This window comes from Heterodontus francisci, chromosome 1 (assembly GCF_036365525.1).
Source record: "Heterodontus francisci isolate sHetFra1 chromosome 1, sHetFra1.hap1, whole genome shotgun sequence".
Classification (NCBI taxonomy): Eukaryota; Metazoa; Chordata; class Chondrichthyes; order Heterodontiformes; family Heterodontidae; genus Heterodontus; species Heterodontus francisci.
Genome location: NC_090371.1, coordinates 159,112,020 through 159,135,950, shown reverse-complemented (window position 1 = coordinate 159,135,950; position 23,931 = coordinate 159,112,020). Strand labels below are relative to the sequence as shown.

General features: G+C 43.1%; 1 protein-coding gene and 1 long non-coding RNA gene across 2 annotated transcripts in view; one reads left to right on the top strand and one right to left on the bottom strand.

The window, feature by feature from the left end:
- The window catches only part of LOC137346826 (protein FAM184A-like), a 271,944-nt gene extending 262,057 nt beyond the window's left edge, over nucleotides 1-9,887 (bottom strand). The window contains exon 1 of the mRNA XM_068010777.1: nucleotides 9,661-9,887. Within this exon, the coding sequence (XP_067866878.1) occupies nucleotides 9,661-9,804 (144 nt within the window). The 5' untranslated portion in view covers nucleotides 9,805-9,887. The remainder of the gene's footprint in view (nucleotides 1-9,660) is intronic.
- Nucleotides 9,888-14,646: 4,759 nt separating this feature from the next.
- The window catches only part of LOC137373050 (uncharacterized), a 43,911-nt gene continuing 34,626 nt past the window's right edge, over nucleotides 14,647-23,931 (top strand). The window contains exon 1 of the long non-coding RNA XR_010975575.1: nucleotides 14,647-14,716. This is a non-coding gene — a long non-coding RNA (uncharacterized lncRNA). The remainder of the gene's footprint in view (nucleotides 14,717-23,931) is intronic.

Below are 23,931 nucleotides of genomic sequence, written 5' to 3'. Positions count from 1 at the left end.
ATGGTGGCCACTGTTGGGACTAGACCCAGATTTAGCAGGAAGAGGAAGGACGGCTCCTGAAAGATATTAAGTTTTTGGGGCCTCGACGGGGACAATCGGCTGGGCCCCGGCGAGGCAAGGGGTGTCGTTATGGGAGTGTTGTGCATTGGGGGTGGGTGGGGCTTTGGGGGTGGCGCTCCGTGGGGCAGAGGGTCCCTGATTAGGAGGGCCCCCCCATCAGCCCACAAGAAGGCTGCCTAGTTTTACCAGGCGGGGTTCTTGGGGTTTTGCCATCCGGGCACCGAGGATAAAATACCAGCGGCGGCAGGAGGAGGCCCTTAAGTGGCAGTTAATTGGTCACGTAAGCCCTTGATTGACCTGGGGCAGACAGTCAGTTTCTCACCACCGCCACCCTGTGTAAAATTGCAGCAGAGGTGGGAAGGCGCCAGAAATGGCATCCCCTCCACCACACTGCCTCCCACTCAATTTTTCATCTCCCCCCACCCCCAGCACGCTCATTTGGGTGGGGCGGGGGGCGTAAAACCCTCTCTCTCTTTATCTCTCTCCTAATTTTGCTCTTTCTGTACCTGTTTTGATCCTACTTCATCCTCCTTTTCTGCTGTTCTCTGTTTCTTCCTCAATCCTTAAATCTTGTTGGTTAAGCAGATAGACTGTTGGTCCCATTGTTCACAAAGATTCCAGATGCCCTGTTGTCCTTGCTGTACCATCATCAACTCACACTTCCAGCAACTATGAGCGGGTTGCCTTATGAGGAAAGGTTGGACAGACTGGGCTTGTTTCACTGGAGTTTAGAAGAGTGAGGGGAGACTTGATTGAAGTTTATAAGATCCTGAACGGTCTTGACAAGGTGGATGTGGAAAGGATGTTTCCTCTTGTGGGTGAGTCCAGAACTAGGGGGCACTGTTTTAAAATTAGGGGTCACCCTTTTAGGACAGAGATGAGCAGAAATCTTTTTCTCTCACGGGGTTGTGCAACTTTGGAACGTTCTGCCTCGGTAGGTGGGAGAGGTGGGGTCATTGAATAATTTTAAGGCAGAGGTAGATAGATTCTTGTTAGGCAAAGGAATCAAAGGTTATCGGGGTAGATGGGAGTGTGGAATTCAGGATACAAAGATCAGCCATGATCTTAATGAATGAAGGAGCAGGCTAGAGGGGCCAGATGACCTACTTCTGCTTCTAATTCATATGTTTGTATGTATGTTCGTATGTAACTTACAGGGCAAAAAAACTTTGAGCTGAAGGGTAGAGGAAAAAGTCCAACTTTCAGTGTGCAACACGAGATGTCCCATTCTAGCAAAATCTGAACCAAATTATATGACAGGCGTTTAACTCAGAAAATGCCAAATTCTATGCCACCTGCAGACATAGCAAGCAGATAACGTGGATAAACATTAATATTTTAATGCATTTTTTCACTGAGATAATATGACACTGGACTTTTCAACATGTTTTGAAACTGAAAATTGCAACCTGCTCAGCAATATTCATGTACAACAGATATTTTCAACCTTGGCACACTATTGGAGAGTCTATTACAATTCTTGTATTCTAATTGCTCGCAGTCCATCCATTGACTCTACTGGAGTCCAATCAATACTGGCAAATACCCTTACAATGGTGGTGCAGCTGCTTAATCCATTAGGTACATGGGTCATTGCTATATACACCTCTCTAATCATTATTATATTTTTATACAAAACACAGTACCATGGAAATGATTTACAATGTTGAGAAACACTGATAATGACAACAATGCACATGTAAGCAAATTACTTAACATACACTGCATGCATAAAACTAAAGTACATAATTACAAAATCAGCAAGCTTAACGTTGGACGAGAGTGCTGGCTAAATGAAACTGATTACATCGAAAGCAGTTAAAGCTTTTTATATTAACTTCTTTAAAAAGATGTAGATTTGTACCTAGCTAGGAATGGGATTGAAGATTATAAAGGATAAGAATAAACAGAGATAGTTAAATACATGATGGTGCCAGTACGATTGGAAAAATAATCATATTTTAATTATAACTGCCTATTTATCTACAAATAGGGTTAAAATGTGGATATGTGAGGATGGATAAACATTCTGGAGTTTTGCTTCATTAACTTTTTTAGGGCTCAGGGACACAGTAGCAGAGCTATCCCTCAGGAGATTAAATACATGTGGCATAATAGGTGTTACAACCAAGGCAGGAAGAGTGCTCTGTTCATTCTAGTCCCACTTCTCCACAGGTCACAACATATATTTAAATTTTCCCATTTACCAATATGGTCAATCATATTTTTCCCAGAATAAGACACATTAACCAGGTTTCTTCAACAAACAAATTATCAGTTTATTATAAAATAAGTCTTAACCAGTAATGAAGTAAAACATACACACACAGATTGAAATATTAAAGTTCCCTTTTTACCTTGGCCCCTCACACTCACACACACATACATTGGTTAACAGGAAAAATAAAGGGATTTTTATTTTTAGAGCTCTCTGACAGACAAAAAAACATTTGGGCTGAATACTTACTCATTCTTGAAGACACAGCAGATGAGATATGTTGTGTTTAAAAACTGGCATACAGTCTGGCCTTCGAATACACATAGACGGGTCACTGGGATCTTTTAGAACAGTTCTTTTCAGGCGGTGTTGAGAATTAATTTAGCAGGCTCTTCTTCAAAGACAGGAGACAAGATGAGTTGACACAGTGGACTTCTCAGGGTCTTTTAGAGAGGTGCTGGAAAGCTGAGCTGGGTTGTGATCTTCTCTCCTTCCTTGGGAATTCTCGTCTCTTCTTGAAAGTTCTCGCTCTCCTTGGAAGTTCTCTCCCTTTTTATGTAGCTCAACCCCAACTCAAAACAATTCAAAAGCGAAACTGACAACAGGAAGTTGACCTTTTGACCTCCATCAATCTTGACCTGTCACTTCTTTGAAAACAATTTCTCCAGGTTTCTGAAGTTCTCTGTTGTTTATTGAATTGAAAGTCAGGTGGTTTCTCAGAAAGGCTTGTTGTTGTTGCTGGAAGTCAGGTGGTTTCCTGGAAAGGCTTGTTTTCCTCACAAGACATCTCAGTACCCCTTTGTTAAAAAAAAATTTCCAGGGACTGTTTCTCAAAGTCAAGTGGCCTTTACATGACCCCTTTGAAAACCCCAAAGTTTAACATTTTTTCAATCTTCCAAAAATTAATCCTCAAAAAATATATTTAACGAAACACAGAGGTACTTTTGTAACATAGGTTTGATTGCACATTTTCCCTGCATTATCACAGTGGCTACACTCCTTTTCTTTCCTTTATGTGAACAGAGTAGACTTGGTGAACTACATGATTTTTTTCATTCCATGCTTTCTTGTGTTCTTCTGTAGTTGAACTTTAATATTTTAATTAGGGAGGTTAGAGATCAGAGAATATATTCAATCATAGATTTTCAGGTTAAAAATATTAGACTTAAGCACAAAAGTTAAATCTGTCAGTGTTGTAGGGTTTTTAAACTTCTCCATAATCAGCTCCACAGGAAATGCTGTTTTTGAAATTGGAGAATTTATCAGGTCTCTAAAACTCCTGTAGATCTTGCTTAGGCATGTCCCGGGGCAGCAAACGAGTGAGTGAGCTCTTCATGCAACTGCTGATTTGTTGCTATAAGGGATCTGACTGGGAAACTGCTGCCACTGTTAGATGGCCATCTCAATGACAGTATCAACTTCGGCTCATGCATAACTTTGCTCTGGGAGCAGACTCTGCAGGGGGCTGCACATAGGAATTCCTGCTTTCAAGATACATCAGGAATTTTCATCCACAGTACAAAGATTGCTCCCAAAGCAGTGCCAGGCAAGAGCTGCAGCCAGGACTGGCAGCGAGAAGCTCATCAAGAGAGAGAGTGCTTCTCTGAACTGAGTGAAGAAAAAAGAGAGATAGTCTTTGTACAGTGGAGGTGTTGAGAGGGGGGTGCGGGGAGGGAAAAAAGTGCTTCTTTCAGCTGGCAGGTTGAAAATGCCTTTATCAACTGGAGGGAGTTAAGATGGGACAAAACATCCTCTGAACTGGGATGTTCAGAAAGGGAAGACTGTCTCTGAATTGGGAGTGGTTAAAGGAGGAGATTACTTCCTCCTTCACAGAGGCAAATTAAGAGGGATGATCAGATAGTTTTGAGAAAAATGATGGTCTGCATGATAAATTGAGATTAAAAATCTACTACTTTTTAAAACTTAAAGCATTTCAAATTAACATAAATGCACCATTGTAATGTAACAATGAAATATTATCTCGGGGAACATCTCCCTGGACCCCCTTCTTGAAATGCATGCATCAATAGGCATTGTGGGAAAAGGTGTAGCATTTGTACAATTCTAAATATGCTGTCTGTGGCCAATGATCTAACTAAACTGTTCTCCAACCATGGTTGCTCCCATCAGCTTATGTTCACCTAGCAACAATCTGTTTTAAATTGATGTATCATGTCAATCTATAGTTCCAAAAATTAAATGTCTATTAAGACTTGCTACTTAAAAGAGCAGATGTTTGGAATCAGTTGCATTGTTTTATATTAATGCTGCTGAAGATTAGAAGAATCTATGTACTTCTGATATTCCTTTTGGTAAATAAAACCACAATTTACCACATGTCTTGACCATATTATTTAGCTTTACTAACAGTGCAACTTAAATCTGGCTCCAAGCTGTCAGTGAAGGTACGTCAACAACTATCATAAAGCTCATTAGGCCAGAGTGTTTTATATACGGTAAAAAGGGGAATGGTAGCAGAGTGTTATTGTTACTGGACTAGTAATCCAGAGGACCAAACTAATGTTCTGGAGACATGAGTTCAAATCCCACCACGGCAGCTGGGGGAAATTAAATGTAATTATTAAATTTGGAATAAAATGATAGTCTCATTGTTAATAATCATGAAGCTACCAGATTGCCATAAAAAACATCTAATGTTCTTCAGGGGAGGCAATCTGCTGTCCTTACCTGATCTGGCCTACATGTGACTTCAGACCCACAGCAATGTGGATGACTCTTAACGATCCTCTGAAATGGTCCAGCAAGTCAGTCAGTTGCATCAAACTGCTACAGAAAGTTGAAGAATAAAACTGGACAGACCAACCGGCATTGATCAAGGCACCAGAAACGACAAAGGCACACCTTGCCCAGTCGACCCTGCAAAGTCTTCCTCACTAACATCTGTGCACTTGTCCCAAAGGTGGGAGAGCTGTCCCACAAAATAGAAAAGCAACAGCCTGATATCGTCATACTCACCAAATCATACCTCACAGCCAATGTTTCAGACTCCTCCATCACCATTCCTGGGTACACTCTATCACACCAGGAGGACAGCCCCACAAAAGGTGGTATACAGTTGGGAGGGAATTGCCCTGGAGTCCTCAACATCGACACTGGACCCCATGAAGTCTCATGGCATCAGATCAAACATGGGCAAGGAAACCTCCTGCTGATTACCACCTACTGCCCACCCTCAGCTGATGGATCAGTGCTCCTCCATGTTGAACACCAACTTGGAAGAAGCACTGAGGGTAGCAAAGGCACGGAATGTACTCTGGGTGGGGGACTCCAATGTCCATCACCAAGAGTGGCTCGGTAGCACCACGACAGACCGAGCTGGCCGAGTCCTGAAGGACACATCTGCTAGACTGGGCTTGTGGCAGGTGTTGAGAGAACCAACAAGAGGAAAAAACCTACTTTAACTTGTCCTCACCAACCTACCTGCTGCAGGTGCATCAGTCCATGATAGTATTGGTAGGAGTGACCGCTGCACAGTCATTATGGACACCAAGTCCTGTCTTCACACTGAGAACACCCTCCATCGTGTTGTCTGGCATTACCACAGTGCTAAATGGGATAGATCCAGAATAGATCTAGCAGCGCAAAACTGAGTATCCATGAGGCACTGTGGGCCATCAGTAGCAGCAGCAGCAGACTGAATTCAACCACAATATGCAACCTCATGGCCCAGCATATCCCTCACTCTACCATTACCATCAAGCCAGGAGATCAACCCTGGTTCAATGATGAGTTCAGGACAGCATGTCAGGAGCAGAACCAAATATACCTAAAAATGAGATGCCAACCTGGTAAATCTACAAAACAGGACTACATGCATTCTAAAAGCAGAGCTAACCAACCCCACAATCAAAGGATAAGATCTAAACTCTGCAGTCCAGCCACATTCAGTCATGAATGGTGGTGAACAATTAAAAAAGTAACTGGAGGAGGAGGCTCCAAAAACATCCCTATCCTCAATAATGGCAGAGAAGCACATCAGTGCAAAAGACAAGGGTGAAGCACCTGCAACCTGAGATCCCAACCAGCATTGACGCCAGACTTTAGACTATTTGATTCATTCCACATGATATCAATAAATGGCTGAAGGCACTAGATACAACCAAGGTTATGGGCACTGAAAGCACCCCAGCTGTAGTACTGAAGACTTGTGCTCCAGAACTAGCCACGGCCTTAGCCAAGCTGTTCCAGTACAGTTACCAAATTGGCATCTCCCTTACAATGTGGAAAATTGCCAAGGTATGTCCTGCCCATAAAAGCAGGACATATCCAATCTGGCCAGTCATCAACAAAGTGATGGAAGATGTCATCAACAGTGCTATTACTTAGCAATAACTTGCTCACTGATGATCAGTTTGGGTTCCACCAGGACCACTCAGCTCCAGACCTCATTAAAGCCTTTGCCCAAACATAGACAAAAGAGCTGAATTCAAGAAGTGAGATGAGACATCAAGGCAGCATTTGACCGATTGTGGCACCAAGAAGCCCGAATAAATCGAAGTCAATAGGAATCAAAGAGAAAACTCTCTGCTGGTTGGAGTCATTCCTAGCACAAAGGAAGATGGTTGTGGTTGTGCAGGCCAATCTTTTCAGTCCCAGGACATCACTGCAGGAGTTCCTCAGGGTAGTGTCGTAGGCCCAACCATCTACAGCTGCTTCATCAAATGACTTAACTTCAACATAAGGTCAGAAGTGGGAATGTTCGCTGATGATTGCACAATGTTCAGCACCATTCACAGCTCAGATACTGAAGCAGTCCATGCCCGCATGCAGCAAGACCAGGACAACATCCAGGCTTGGGCTGATAGATGGCAAGTAACATTCACACCACACAAGTGCCAGGAAATAACCATCTCTAACAAAAGAGAATCTAACCACCTCCCCATGACAGTCAATGGCATTACCGTCACTGAATCCCCCACCATCAATAACCTGAGGGTTACCATTATCCAGAAACTGAACTGGACCAGCCGTACAAATACAGTGGCTGCAAGAGCAGGTCAGAGGCTGGGAATTCTGTGGCGAGTAACTCACTGCCTGACCCTCCAAAATCTGTCCGCCAACTATAAGGCACAAGTCAGAAGTGCGATGGAATACTCTCCACTTGCCTGGATGGGTGCAGCTCCAACAACATTCAAGAAGCTCGACACCATCCAGGACAAAGCAGCCCGCTTGATTGGCACCCCATCCACCACCTTCAACATTCACTCCCTCCACCACTGACGCACAGTGGCAGCAATGTGTACCACATACAAGATGCACTGCAGCAACTTGCCAAGGCTTTGCTAACAGCACCTCCCAAACCCACGACCTCTACCACCTAGAAGGACAAGGGCAGGAGATGCATGGAAACACCACCACCTGCACTTTCCCCTCCCAAGTCACACACCATCCTGACTTGGAACTATATCGCCGTTCCTTCACTGTTGCTGGGTCAAAATCCTGGAACTCACATCCTAACAGTGCTGTGGGTGTACCTACAGCACACTGACTGCTGCAATTCAAGAAGGCAGTTCACTTCCACCTTCTTAAAGACTATTAGGGTGGGCAATAAATGCTATCCTTGCCAGTGAAGCTCACATCCCACAACTGACAAAAGTACTGTAAACACAGTAACCATTTCCCATAGCAAATTAATATGTAAAACAAAATACTCTTCTCAACCCACACAAATGCAAACAGACTCAAGTAACGTCTTTACTCGTGCCCGATCATTAAAAGGACAAAATTGGACTAAATTTGATTTTTATTATTATGTTCCTAAGAATTATTAAGTGCAGGTAAACTGTATGCATATAACTTGATATGTCAAAGTCATGGGCACATGATCATTTTATCAAAATGATCTCTTAAATATCCTTGTATAATGCTAATATAGCCTGATGCTGCTGTTATCACTTTTTCCAGAAATGTAAAAAATATAGCAATCATAGCAATAAAAATAGCAATAAAAATAGTTTTGAGTAGCTGTGCTCTTCTCTAGTTGTTCCCACTAAGTATTTATAAAGACAGTTGAGTGTGGGGTCATATTTATATTTCTGAGAATACCTTGCATTCAACAGTCAATTTACTTTCAAGTCTGAGGCGGAAACTGAGTTTTATTTTTAATTTTGTTACTGCTACTTTGATCTTAGTTTTTATTTAGGTGCCAATAGTAGCAACCATCTATTTATTAGGACGTTGAATGAAGAGAGTGTGGAAGGATGGTCAACTGAAAAAGAAACATTAACCCATCTCAAACATTTCACAAATGCAACAAAAACAGAAAATGCTGGAAATACTCAGCAGGTCAGGCAGCATCTGTGGAGAGAGAAACAGAGTTAACAGCCAGGATTTCACCCTGGGCGGGCGGGAGCCGGCCACCAACTGAAAAGTTGGTGGTGAACCTGCTTCCGCCTCGCCTGGGGATCTGCCCCATATTTTGCGGGTCTTGGGGCTTTAATTGGCATGAGGCGGGACTTACACCTGCTTGAGGTAGGAAGTCCCGCCTAATAGAACTGCTGGCCAGTCAGCGGGCCAGCAGCTAACTGTTCCAGCAGCGCCACCGGGAGGGGTGGCCACTGCTGGGACTACAGCCCAGCTTGAAGAAAATGATGTTGGGGAGCCCAGAACAAAGGTAAGTTTTGGTTGCCTCGCCAGGGGTGATCGGGCAAGCCCCAGTGAGGCAAGAGTGATCAAATGGGAGGACATGTTGGGTGTTGCGGATGGTTGGGGCAGCGGGTGCAGCCCTCCATTGGGCATAGGGTGCCCGATCATGAGGAGGCCCCCCCCCCCCCAGGTCTGTCAGAGAGCCGCCTGCTTTTGTCAGGTGGTTTCTCTCGGGCCTTGACTGCCCGACCTGCCACAGGTAAACGTGGAGGCAGGCGAAGGCCATTATGTGACCGTTAAGTGGCCACTTAAGGGCTTTAATTGGCCTGGGGCGGGCACAACATTTTTCGCCACCGCTGCCCTGCACAAAGTGGCAGCGGAAGCAGGTCGGGAAGGGCTCCCAGAGCTTCCCACTCCATTTTACGCCACCCCATCAGCACCATCCAGCTCTTGGTGGTGGGGTGGGTGGGGGTGTAAAATTCAGCCCAACGTTTCAGGTCCTTGACTGCTTATTGGGGAATTAATAAATTAACCCGTTTGCTTGAATGAACAAAAACGAGTCTTGGACATTTCAAACTGGCCTCTTAAACGTTATTCACAATAAATCGGATTTTAATGTTATTGTTTCATACCCAGAAAGTTTCCATTATTCAAATATTCAGTACAAACGTACCAAATAAAATTGCACGCGTATATTTTTTTCCCGTATAGTGATGGTATTTGTGTCAGACCCCTTTAATTTTGCAATATGTTCATGTATCCTTCGCAGACCATACCTTAGTTAACTGTGCGATCTTCTTGCTCATTTTCAAGTGCATGTCGTAGTTGTAATGTTGCACTGGGTCTGGGAGAGTTGCTTTTGAACCATTGCATTTAGCACCATGGCTCCCCTGATCCGTCCAGTTCACTCCCGTCGCCATAATTCCCAGGCTGCTAGAAGTGGTGTGAGTCCTCAGGAAAGCGCAGTTCTTTTGCCTAAAACAGGCTGAGGGGGATTGTTGTCCAGATCGCCGCTCCTGCAGATGGTCAAATCTCTCACTGAAGGAACGGAGCCGCAAAGAAACGGGAGGATGTGCAACGCCAGAACTCTTCAATCAAATGCTCATTCAGTGCCAGTCATGAGGACTGAGGAGCTCTCAGTGAGTGGATGCTGCACATTCCACAATCGGCACTGTCTGTCTGCAAAGTTTTTACGAAACGAGATCCGTGCTTCAACACCATGTGATAAACACAAAACAGCAACGCCTCCGAAGGGAGGAGATTAAACGGAGTTGAATTATTATGACCAGTCTAATTTTTAGTCGCTTAATTTACTGAAACGCGCGCAGTCATATCAATTGTTGCTTTGCAGGGAATTCACACTTATTTAGCTCTCTCCCAATTTAGTCCTTATTTTATGCTTCAATAACCGATCACATCAAGGAGCGGGATTCCTTCCCATGTCCCATGAAAGGAGGTGGATATTGGGTAGATGAAGAGAAACAGGTTCTTTGTCGAGTGGTGGTCTTCCAAGGGAGGAGATTTGGAAAGAGTCCAACGTTTGCCACAATGAACGTTTCAAACTTGAAGATTGTTTTAGATAAGCTAATTTATTGCTAAATTTCCATGGCCTCCAAAATCATGGAAGAATAAAAGTAAATATCAGGGATATTACTTTAAGGCCCTCCTCCCTCATTCCTCCAGCTGTCTGGTTTATTGAAAACTCCTTAACTGACCATTTATGACCTGAATTGTTGCAATTCACATACAAGTTTTTTTTTACACTTGACCAGTAACTTTTAGCTATGCGACCCGAATGATAGCTTTTTAAATGTTTCGATGAAATCTTAAGTACGTGTTCCTAGATCTGGCTTTTCCTGTACATTATGTTTTCACACTCACCCCATTTGCCTTCATGGTTTTCCTGTATTTCCCTGAATATGCCATTACAACAAGTGAGAACACAGCAAGAAAATAACAAACATCAAGACTTGATATTTTGATTCACACTTATACACCATTGTAAAAAATGAACTTGTTTTTTCTGGTTCTATACTTACAGAATAAAGAGTGTCCAGACTGTCGAATAAACTGGACAAAAGGTTTTTCTGAACTGTTGTGGACAGGTGGGAAATGGTGTGACTGATTTCCACTGGTCACCTCCCAAATGACCACAGGTAGTATTTTATTTAAATTAGTGTTTTAGCCCCTGTGTTTTGTTAGCCAAATAAACAGATAGTGACAGGTTTCCTGTTTCTCCGTCTCCAACGCATCTGTTCTCATGATGCCACCTTCCACAACACCCCTGATATGTCTTCCTTTTTTCTCAACTGAGGATTCCCCACACTGGTTGACAGGGCCCTCGACTGTATCTGACCCATTTCCTGCACTTCTGCCCTCACCCTTCACCTCCCTCCTAGAACCGCGACAGGGTTCCCCTTGTTCTTACTTTCCAACCCACCAGCCTCCACATCCAAAGGATCATCCTCCGCCATTTCCGCCACCTCTAACGTGATGTCACCATCAAACACATCTTCACCTTCCCTCCCCTGCCAGCATTCGAAGGGGACACCCTGATCCACTCCTCCATCACCCCGACACCTCATCTTCCCACGGCACCTTCCCATGCAATTGCGGGAGGTGTAATACCTGCCCTTTTACCTGCTCGCCCCTCACCATCCAAGGCCCCAAACACTCCTTCCAGGTGAAGCAACGATTTACTTGTACCTCTTTCAATTTAGTACACTGTATTTGCCGCTCACAATGCAGTCTCCTCTACTTTAGGGAGACCAAGTGCAGATTGGATGACCGCTTTGCAGAACACCTCCACTCAGTCTGCAGATATAATCCCGAGCTTCTGATTGCTTGCCATTTTGATTTACCACCTTGTTTTCCTGCCTGCATCTCTGTCCTCAGCCTGCTGCAGTATTCCAGTGAACATCAATGCAAGCTCAAGGAACAGCACCTTATCGTCCGATTAGGCACTCTACAGCCTTCTGGACTCAATATTGAGCTTACAATTTCAGACCATGAGCCCCATTATTTCTTATTTATTTATTATTTTCATTTTTTATATATATATTTTTTTAAATTATTTTTTAACCATGTTCGAGTCTTAAACTTGTTTTTCATGTTTTTGCTTTAGTACAGAGCTGTTCATTATTCTGGCATCAGCACTCTCTCTGGACTCAGGCCTTGTCTTTCACTATTACTATTTAGCACCTCACTTGTATTATGTTCCATGACATCTGTCAATTAATCTTTCCCCGCTCTGTCCTATCACAGTCCTTCCTTCTTGTTCTTCTTACCCGCCTTTCACTTGCTCAAAGACTGTTAGGTTTCTAACTTTTGCCAGTTCTGATGAAGGGTCACAGACCTGAAATGTTAACTCTGTTTCTCTCTACACAAATTCTGCCAGACCTGTTGAGTATTTCTGGCACTTTCTATTCTCATTTCAGAGTTCCAGCTTCTGCAGTATTTTCCTCTTATTATATTGCAACATGTTTTCTCATGAGTTTAAAACAGAAGATTAAATTTTTATTGAACAATAATCACCCGAAATAATCGCAACACCACCAGCGCCGGCATTTACTCTCACATGTACACTCTAGAAAAGATAGAAGGTAAAGGGTAGGAGGCATTAAGAGTTCAAGGTGTTGAAGACTGCTGTTTTCAGGAAAGTTGGAAAATTGCAGGCCTGTTTGCTGGTTGCCTTTCCCTTGCTGGGTTGCTGAAGTCTCCTGGCAGTCAACACTTCAGTTCAAAAACAGTGCTGGTATTTCTTAGTTCAATTTTCACAGGTGGAGGAATTGTTCAAAAGGCACTGTGTTGTTTCTCTACTGCAGTTGGTTGCCAATTCATCTCAGAAGGGTTCAACTGTCTTAGCTGGAATTGATCTCTCTCTCTCACTCAGCCTTGTGCTGGAATTCAAGATGACTTTCATAGGAACATAGAAACATTGAAAGTAGGAGCAGGAGTAGGCCATTCGGCCCTTCGAGCCTGCTCCACCATTCATCATGATCATGGCTGATCATCCAACTCAGTAACCTGTTCCCGCTTTCGCCCCATACCCTTTGATCCCTTTAGACCCAACAGCTACATCTAACTCCTTCTTGAAAACATACAATGTTTTGGCCTCAACTGCTTTCTGTGGTAGCAAATTCCACAGGTTCACCACTCTCTGGGTGAAGACATTTCTCCTCATCTCAGTCCTGAAAGGTTTACCCCGTATCCTTAGACTCTGACCCCTGGTTCTGGACTCCCCCACCATCAAGAACATCCTTCCTGCATCTACCCTGTCAAGTCCTGTTAGAATTTTATAGGTTTCTATGAGATCCCCCCTCACTCTTCTGAACTCCAGTGAATATAATCCTAACCAACTCAATCTCTCCTCAAACGTCAGTCCCACCATCCCAGGAATCAGGTAAACCTTCGCTGCACTCCCTCGATAGCAGGAACATCCTTCCTCAGATAAGGAGACCAAAACTGTACACAATATTCCAGGTGTGGCCTCACCAAGGCCCTGTATAATTGCAGCAAGACATCCCTGCTTCTGTACTCGAATCCTCTCGCTATGAAGGCCAACATACCATTTGCCTTTTTTACCGCCTGTTGGACCTGCATGCTGACCTTCAGCGACTTGTGTATGAGAACACCCAGGTCTCGCTGCGTATTCTCCTCTCTCAGTTTATAGCCGTTCAGATAACGATTTGCCTTCCTGTTTTTGCTACCAAAGTGGATAACCTCACATTTATCCACATGATACTGCATCTGCCATGCATTTGCCCACTCACTCACTCTGACTAGCATGTGGCACTGGTAGTAATCCTGAGATCACTACCTTTGAGGTCCTGCTTTTCAACCTACTTCCTAACTCCCTATATTCTGCTTTTAGGATCTCATCCTTTTTTTTACCTATGTCGTTTGTACCAATGTGTACCACGACCACTGGCTGTTCACCCTCCCCCTTCAGAATGTCCTGTAATCGCTCTGAGACATCCTTGACCCTAGCACCAGGGAGGCAACATACCATCCAGGAGTCCCTCTTGCGGCCACAGAAACGCCTATCTGTTCCCATTACAATTGAATCCCCTATAACTATAGCATTCCCACACTTTTTACTCCTCCCCTGTGCAGCAGAGCCAACCGTGGTGCAACGAATTGGGCTGTTGCTGCTTTCCCCTGAGAGGCCATTCCCCCCAACAGTATCCAAAGCAGTATACCTGCTTTGCAGGGGAATAGCCACAGGAGATTCTTGCACTGCCTGCCTAGTCCTCTTGCTCTGCCTGGTGGTCACCCATTCCCTTCCTGCCTGTGGGGTCTGAGCCTGCGGTGTGACCACCTCTCTATACGTGCTATCCACGATACTCTCTGCCTCGTGGATGCTCCACAGTGTCCCCAGCTGCTGCTTCAGCTCCAAAACTCTGGCTTCCAGGAGCTGCAGCTGGAGACACTTCCTGCACACATGTTGGTCCCGGGCACTGGAAATGTCCCCGGCTTCCAACATGGAGCACGAGGAGCACACCACTGCTTTGAGCTCTCCTGCCATGACTTAACCCTTTAAATTAACTTTTTGGAAGATCTTAATGTCAAATAATATCAATTACTCCAGGTCCCTTCTTCCCTGGTCCTCATTACTACAGAACTCCCTAAAAAAACACTACTTGCTATATATGAAAAAAAAACTGTAAACCTTTCTTACCTTAGATACTTACCCAGCTATTTAGAGCTATTCCCTAACAGCAGTGACTCACCAACCAATCAGCTTGCAGCTTTCCTGTGACGTCACTGTTGGCTTTTTTTTTCAAAACTCTGGTGCGCTGGAAGAGGTCTGACTGTACTGTGCCCCTGAAGGTAAGTGAAGGCCCTGAGCCTCGCGCGGGATTTATCCACTCCTGGTTCTCGGTGTTTCCACACAGGTCCGACTGTACTGTGCCCCTGAAGGTAAGTGAAGGCCCTGAGCCTCGCGCGGGATTTATCCACTCCTGGTTCTCGGTGTTTCCACACAGGTCCGACTGTACTGTGCCCCTGAAGGTAAGTGAAGGCCCTGAGCCTCGCGCGGGATTTATCCTCTCCTGGTTCTCGGCGTTTCCACACAGGTTCGACTGCTGTCCGCTCCTGAAGGTAAGTGAAGGCCCTGAGCCTCACGCTGGATTTATCCGCTCCTTGTTCTGGTTCTCTTGATGTTTTCTCTGTGGCTGGAGGACTCAGACTGATGATCTTGATGACTGATGACTTTCCTTGTTCTCCAAAAAGGTTACCTTTAAAGATTGTTACTACCAGGTGAGAAAGAGGTCTAGGGTTCCCTTTCAGCCTTCACCTAGTCTTACTGTAGCAGGGTTTTTTTAAATACACAGTGTTTTTAGCTCCCCCTTGGTGTTTCCAATTATAAGGCAAAGAAACCAGTACAGACAAACCCAGGTTTTCTTAGGTCTAAGGAAGAAAGATTGAAATTTATTAAACTTAAACTTAAACTCTAATTCATTGATATCTATGGATACACGACGCGCCTATGCTAGCATGCATACGCGATACACACATGCAAATACAAACAGAAAAGAACAGAGGAAATAAAGTGGAAAAGTTTGAGGCATTATCTGAAGAGTTTTTGTTACAGGTCTTTGAGCTCACTGTAGAGTCTTTGATTGTAGGTAGATCTTGCTTTTCATTGGGGCCAGTATTCTTCTTAAACCTTGTTCGCTGTAGGAGACTTTTCTCTCTTGGGGTTCATGTGTCTTCAGTGGATTCAGTTCCATGAGAAAGAGATGGGAGCAGACAGGAGAGGAGGTCTGCATCAGTCCAGGAGCATTCTGCTTTCTGCCAGTTCAAACACTGTCAATACAATTTAAATCTCCCCAAGTTGGCCAGTAGGGTAGTCACGTGACTGACTGGTGTAACCACTTCTGGCTTTGTGTATTGTGTGTGTCAGGAAATGATCCTTTGTCTACAAATACTGTCTTATTAATGTGCAAAAATGTCTTTCCAGCCAGATGCCTGGCAACCCCTTGTAATAGGCCTTCTCTTCTTTCCATGTGGTGAAATGAATGTGCCTCATTCTTGGCAGGTGGGGGCCTACATGACAATGTAAATTCATAAAGTGTTATTTTTGCCCATGTGACTTCAGGCTTTCAGTTCCTGAGGTTTTATACAATGGCATCTGTTCTAAAACCATTTTGATAAGATGAGGGATGTTCACACTTTATTGTAGTGGTTGTAGCTGGAGACAGAGCATCTGCTAATGCCTTCATTTTAGCTCACTTCGTGGATAGCTTATACCCATGTGTGATAAGCTGTTTAATTTCAATGCAAGTGAGGTTAATGAGTTTCAGTTCTAGTCGACATGGATGTGTATTTCAGTGCAGGAGAAGGGAAGTGTCATGTGACTTTGTCCCCATATTGTTGAACATAAGTGCACCAGTCTTTAAATTGTTCTTTTTTAACTCTTCTGTTTATTTTTGTATTTCCATTGCTGCGCTCCCATGAGCATGACAGAACCAAATGCATGAAAAGCTTTGCATGTTTCATTGGTTATTGTTGGAAGAAATGTTAGTTTCTTTGTTTATGTTGACAACATTTGCAGAAATCATAGCTTTATTAGCCACAATTTGACAATGACTGGAATCATTTTACTCTCTGGAGAATTTCTGAACTGGTATATGTTACTTAGTTTAGAGCCTGAGGCTATTAATCTATCAATTTAGCTGTCAAGATAAATAAATGTTTGTTATTCATTTCCCTAATTTGTTTGCATATTCCTTACCTCACATCCCTTCGTCTATTAGACAGTTCGTAGACTACACCTACTAGTGTGATTGATCCTTTTTATCCCTATCCACATGGATTCTATTTTTGTCTTGCGATGATTTTTTCTACCGCAATAATGTGTGGCAAAGACTTTAAAGTCCTCAGATGAGAGAAGGGATCTACAAGAAACAAAATAAGCTGACATATAAATGAAACAGGAAATGAGAGTGTGGGGCACTCTAAACTAAGGTAGGAGATAAATGGCCAGGGAATAAATAGACTTATAGAAGAGGAACATAAAAAGATGGTTAACAGTAAAGTGAGAGGAACTGCTATTAAAAGTAAGCTCATCTGTTTGTACAGCAATGCACATAGTGTCCGTAATAAAACAGGGGAACGGGAGAAATAATATATTTTAAGGAACCAGATAGTTGAGCTACAGAAATATCAGGACTGGGAAATAAACTTTGCAGGGTATAAGATATTTAGAAAAGATAGTGTGGGCAAAGGGGAGGTGGAGTAGCTGTACTTATTAGAAGTAATGACAATAGAAAAGGGTAACCGCAGCTGGTACAACAACAACTTACATTTATATAGCACCTTTGATGTAATAAAACATCCCAAGGTGCTTTACAGGGGCATTATAAAACAGACCATGACAACGAGACATAAAAGGAGATAGTAGGTCAGATGACCAAAATCTTGGTCAAAGAGGCAGGTTTCAAGGAGTGTCTTAAAGAAGGAAAGCATGGTGGAGAGGTGTAGGGAGGGTATTCCAGAGCTTCAGACCTAGGCAACTGAAGATACGGCCACCAATGGTGGAGCAATTAAAATCAGGGATACACAAGCAGCCAGAATTAGGGGAGCACAGGTATCTTGGAGGGTTGTGGGGCTGGAGAAGATTACAAAGATAGTGATGTGCGAGGCCATGGTGGGACTTGAAAGTGAGGATGAGAATTTTAAAACCAAGACATTGCTTGACCAGGTGCCAATGTAGGTCAGCGAGCACAGGGGTGATAGGGGAACAGGACTTGGTGTGGGTTAAGATATGGGCAGCAGAGTTTTGGATGACCTCAAGTTTATGGAGAGTAGAATGTGGCAGACCAGTCAGGATTGCATTGGAATAGTCAAGTCTAGAGGTAACGAAGGCATGAATGAGGGTTTCAGCAGCAGATAAGCTGAGATGGGGTGAAGTCGGGCGAAGTTACAGACGTGGAACTCGGCGGTCGTAGTGATGGCACGAATATGAGGTCGGAAGCTCATCTTGGGGTCAAATGTGACACCAAGGTTGCAAACAGACTGGCTTAATCACTGACTGTTGCCAGGGAGAGAAATAGAGTTGTTAGCTAGGGAATGGAGTTTGGAGCAGGGACTGAAAACAATGACTTCAGTCTTCCCAATATTTAATTGGAGGAAATTTCTGCTCATCCAGTACTGGATGTCAGATAAGCAGTCTGATAATTTAGCAGCAGTGGAGGAGTTGAGAGAAGTGCTAGTGAGGTAGAGCTGAGTGCCATCAGCATATGTGTGAAAACTAATGCTGCTGTCATGCCTAATAAAGACATATCATATTCCTAACTTTTAAGATACCAGCTTTATTTAATGTGGGCTCTTTGAAACTGCCATTTCCTTTAAAAACATGGACAATGTGTTACAAAGATGGCTGCCGAAGTTCAGATGACCTGACCTGTGTATTCAAAAACTGCCTCACTGTCTCAAAAGGACAAAAGGATACATTCCTGCCTAAGAAGTGTTAACTACACCCATCCTGAAACCATCAAGAGACATTCCTGAATTGAATGGTTGTCTTCTGAAACAAAAAGGTGTGAAGTAGCCACATCATTACAGAATAATGCCCATCTAGACATGCATAGATAGCCATGAATTCTAAATCCTGATCCGTTGTGTGGTCACACCAGGGGAGAAAGCCATGTGCCAAATAACAGAAATGCTAATGTGATGAATTTTTACCTTAAAAAGCAACCCTCTGGAGTGAGAGGGAGAAATCTAGCCAACATCACAGAAAGCACTCCAATTAGTGGCTGTGGAAAGAAGTCCAGCCAGGCAAGGAAGGAGCCCTGCTGCTAATTCTACACTTCAACTTGTTGCAGCAGAGAACTTAAAGTGACCACTACCTTCAGTCTGAAGTCCTAACCACCCGAAATCTACAATGCCTCAACAAGTTCAAGACTACAAATGCCCAGGCCTGCACCTTTAAAAGAGATTGTTCTCCTGAGAGGTTTCAACAGATTTACTGTAAACCATGAACACCTACCTCATTTTGAATTACATCTAACCTTCTCTATCTATCTACTCTTATGTGTGTGTGTGAGAGAGTGACTGTGTGCATGTGACAGTGAATGTGTGCGTGAGTGAGGTTGTGACCATTTCAGGAATTGTGTAAAAATAAATAGTTTTTTTTAACCTACAAGAAAACCTGTCATTGTCTGTTTATTTGACCCTAAAACACTTAGGACTAACTCATCCTTTTAAACAAAAACAACTGCAGTCAGTTGAGAGGCGAGCAGTGGGAACCACCCACACCCCTTACCACCTGTCTGTAACACTGCGCTTACGGATGATGTCACCGAGGGGCAGCATACAGATGAGAAATAGGAAGGGGGCCAAGGATAGATCCTTGGGGGCCACCAGAGGTAATGGTGCGGGAGGAGGAAGAGAAGCCATTGTAAGTGATTCTCTGGCTATGATTAGATAGTAAGACAGAAATAGAATACATGTGGATAGAGGTAGGTTAAAAAAACAATCACACTAACGGGGGCAGTTTACATACCACCACATAGGGGAAGGGAGGTGGAGGAAGAAATATGCAAACAAATTAGGGAAATGAGTAATAAACACAGGATAGTGACCATGGAGGATTTCAATTACCCTGAAATTAATTGGTCAGAAGAGGTAGGTAAAGGGGATAAGGGAATAGGATTCCTACAACATATTCAAAACTCCTTTCTAACCCAATACGTAAGAAGCCCAGCAAGGGCAGATTTTCTGCTGGGTCTGGTAATGGGGAATGAACCAGAGCAAATAAGGGAAGATCTAGGAAATAATGACCATAATATAATACAGTTTAAGATAATACTTGAGAAGGACATAAGTATGACAAATACCAGAGTAGTAGGTTGTGGAAAAGCTGACTTTGAGCTGATCTTCCAAAATTTCCTCGATTCTACAGTGGTTCCTATATATTGGAAAGTAGCAAATGTAACACCGCTATTAAAGAAAGGCAGGAGATAGAAAATAGGGAACTGCAGGCCGATTAGCCTGACATTAGTCATCGGGAAAATGCTGGAATCTATTATTAAGAAATTGACAACAGGGCACTTAGAAAATCATAACATGATTTGACAGAGTCAACATAGTTTTATGAAAGGCAACTCATGTTTCACAAATCTATTCGAGTTTTTTGAGAATGTAAGTAGTAGTACTAGCGATATTTCATGCGGGGGCTCATTTAAATGGGGGGGGGGCAGAATGGCCACCCCCAATGACATAGTAGGGGTGGCCGCTCCATCCCCGGCAATGGCGTCCGACGCCACCGCACAGGCACAGGAGCCATTTTTAAAGAGCTTCAAGTGCTTCATGTAGATTAAAGTTTTTAAAGGTTTCGCTGCACTGAAAGAGAAATAAAATTTCAATGAAACTTTCAATCCCCTCTGCCATCACACCCACCTTCCCCACTGAGTTCTCACTAAATAAAATAAACTATCCCCCTGGAAAACCAATTTTTTAAATGACGAGCTTTCACCCCCTCAACTTCAGCACCTTTGACCCTCAACCCCTTCCCACCATCCCCACAACCAATTGGAGCGGTTTTCCTTGCTCCCCTCCTGCCCTGAAAATTTCACTCCTCTCCCCTCCCCACCAGTGTCATGCCGCAGAACTCTGAACAGAGTTCCAAAGGCATGGGAGCTCCGGCCGGCAGCTGGAATATCGGCGTGGAACAGCCATCGCTACCAGGTAAGCAATTATTCTTTAATTGTAATATTATTTGCATATTAAAATGAAGGCCCCACCGCTTGCTGCACCAAGTCCTCGCCACCGCCGGTAAATGTGGTAGGGCCTTCCTGCCGTTAGGGGTCATGGCGGGTCTCTCCCAGAAGAATTTTCCGGGCCTGCCCCCCACGACCCCCGACCTTGGAGGGCTAGTAAAATTCAGCCTAGTATATTAGTATTTTCAAAGGCATTTAATGAGAAGCCACATGAATCGTTGTTGCACAAGATATGGGGTTGGGGTAATATATTAGCATGAATAGAGGATTGGTTAAAGGACAGAACAGATAGTAGGGAATAAATAAGTCATTTTCAAGTTGACAGCCTGTTACTTGTGGGGTGCTGCAAGGATCTGTGCTTGGGCCTCAGTTATTTACAATCTGTATCAATGACTTAAATGAAAGGATCAAGTACCACGTATGCAAGTGTGCTGGCAATACAAAGCCAGGGGGGAAAGTAAGTTGTGAGGAGGACACAAAGATTCTGCAAAGGGGTATGGACAGGTTAAGTGAGTAGGCAAGAAGTTGGCATATGGAGTATAGTGTGGGCAAATGTGAGGTTATTCACTTCGGTAAGCATAGAAAAACAGAATACTGTTTAAATGGTGAGAAACTATTAAATGGTGATGTTCAGAGGGATTCAGGTGTCCTTGAACACAAAATACATAAAGTTAACATGCATGTACAACAAGCAATTAGGAAGACAATGTCTTTATTGTAAAGGAGATTGGAGAACAAGAGTAAGAAAGTCGTGCTGCAATTGTACAGAGCTTTGATGAAAAAACCACACCTGAAATACTGTGCACAGTTTGATTTCTATACCCCAGAGAAGGATATACTTGTCTTGGAGATGATGCAATGAAAGTTCACTAAGATTGATTCCTGGGATGAGAGGGTTGTCCAATGAGGAGAAATTGGGCAGAATGGGCTTATACTTTATGGAGTTTAGAAGAATGAGAGATGATCTCATTGAAATCTATAAGATTCTGAGAGGGCTTGACAGGTTAAATCCTCAGTAATTGCCTCTTTGAATATTTTAATTACTCATCTGACAGTTCCATGGGGGTTTCCCGCTCATCTGCAAACCTACCTGGGTTAAACCCAAAGGTGGGCAGGATCTTATCGGGTTCCTGACCTGACACCATTTTTCGGGGCTTTAACCACACACTCCCCCACCCCACCACAACCTGCACCTGCCTTCCCTTAGGAGTTAAAAGTCTACTCAACATGTCTGGCATGGTCCATCATTAAACGATGGATTTTTTAACGTTCCATCACTTAACATAATTTAGTATATGTTTCGGTAATATTTACAATGTACATTGCTTTTCTTAACCTTTGATTTTCTTTATTTTCGGAATGAAATTGCACTATGCAATATTAACATCGAAATACATTAATGCATGAATCAGAAATATATTTACATATCTGTATGCTAATATATAGCATAATTTCAACTATTTGTTTTCTTCTATTTCTTTGATCTTCTATCTCATATCTCCAAATTTTCACTTTGATTTTCTTTTTTTGATTTTCTCTCTCCACTGTGAATTGCTGCCTAACTTGCTGCTCTACTTGGCACCAGCTGTCTAACCAACCCACCAGACTCAAATGTTGATTTAGAAATAATAATTGAGATTCTGAAGGAAAATAGATGTTTAAATTTTCCCCAAACACTCGTGACCATTTTGGAAATTATGTATTGCAGTTACCACTATTGTTAATGTGCTAATGTGACATTTATTTGTCTGCCATTTTAAAGAAAGCATTAATCCATTCTGAGATTAAAGTAACTATTTCCAACATTTACTTGTATTTATGGGGACATAGGAACAGGTGTAGGCCATTTAGCCTCTCGAGTCTGTCTGCCATTCACGCCATTTAATAAAATCATGGCTGATCGACGACTGAACTCCATATACCTGCCTTTTCCCCATATCCATTAATACCTTTAGCTAACAAAAGATTTAAAATTAATAATTGATCTACCATCAATTGCCATTTGCGGAAAAGAGTTCCAAACTTCTACCACCCTTTGTGTGAAGCTAAACTTCTACCACCCTTTGTGTACTTGTTTGTGTGTTCACATCCATTCATGGGGTAGGAACCATTTTCAAATTTTGGCCTTATTTGCATTCCATCAGTAAGCTGCTGATGTTGGAGGGCAGCTCACAGATTCAGGAGGCTGTAAACATTCTGATCTCATAGCAGAGCCAAGCAAGAGGAAAAGTATAAAGGAGGGAGGCACTCCTTGATGAGGAGGGGGTAGGGCCACTGAGTTGTTGACAGTGGGTCACAAAATACGCAGAGGCATTGCTGGAGACCACTTAGTGAGTGGGCTGCATTGGTCCCTCCAAGCTAAGTAGGCCATTCAAGGCCTAGTACTAATGAGCGTAGGATCCCAATTTGCATTCAAGTAGGCTCCTGACCATTTCAGGCAGGAGCACTGACGACCCTTTGTAGGCCTAACTAAAAACTCCGTCAGGCAGACCTTGGGCAGGTGATTTTTAAAAATAATCTACTGCGGACTGCACCAATTTCCAGCATTTTCCAATTGCCTGGAAGTGAAAATTGTCCCATAAGTATTTGATAAAATAGCAAACAGAAGAACTTCATACAAAAGCTTTTAATATTTTATACAATTTCTTCCATACCTTTAGTTTTCAGAAAGAAACAATTGTGACTCCTCTCCTCAATCTTGAACGTCACTAATGCCTTTCCTTCTCAGCATACTCTCATCTCGGCCCACCTGTCTTGCCCCAAGCCGCACAATTCCTCCCCTAGGCTCCACTGTGTGCAACTTCTCTCTATAAGTATAATATAACAGTACAGTCATTATAAAATAGCATTTCATCCAATTTTTTATGAACACTACAAGTGGTCCACTAGTGCATAGATATAAAAGTTTTCACAGAATCTTTGGCGCATATGTCATACTTCAAAAATGTATGAAAAAGGCAATAATTTCAACCTGCTTTTTTCTTTCTTATCAGAAATGTATGAGCAGCTTCCTATTTAAAAACTTTCCTTACCAAGCAGCAGTTAAACTCTCATAACGTTGGGCAAAATTAAATGCTTTACCTTAGCAGCAGAATAATGCATTATGCATTATTGATATAACCTTCTTGTCATTGTAAGATGGCCCACATTTACTTACTGTGAGCAACCCCACGGGAAGCCCCTGGTACAAATACATGTACAGTCCCCACCATTTATACCATCCCTATTCATCCTGGATAACCACCTATATTAGGCAAATGGTGCTAACTGGTGTCAATTACAATGGTGTTATTAAACTGTATGAAGCGAGCTGGTTAG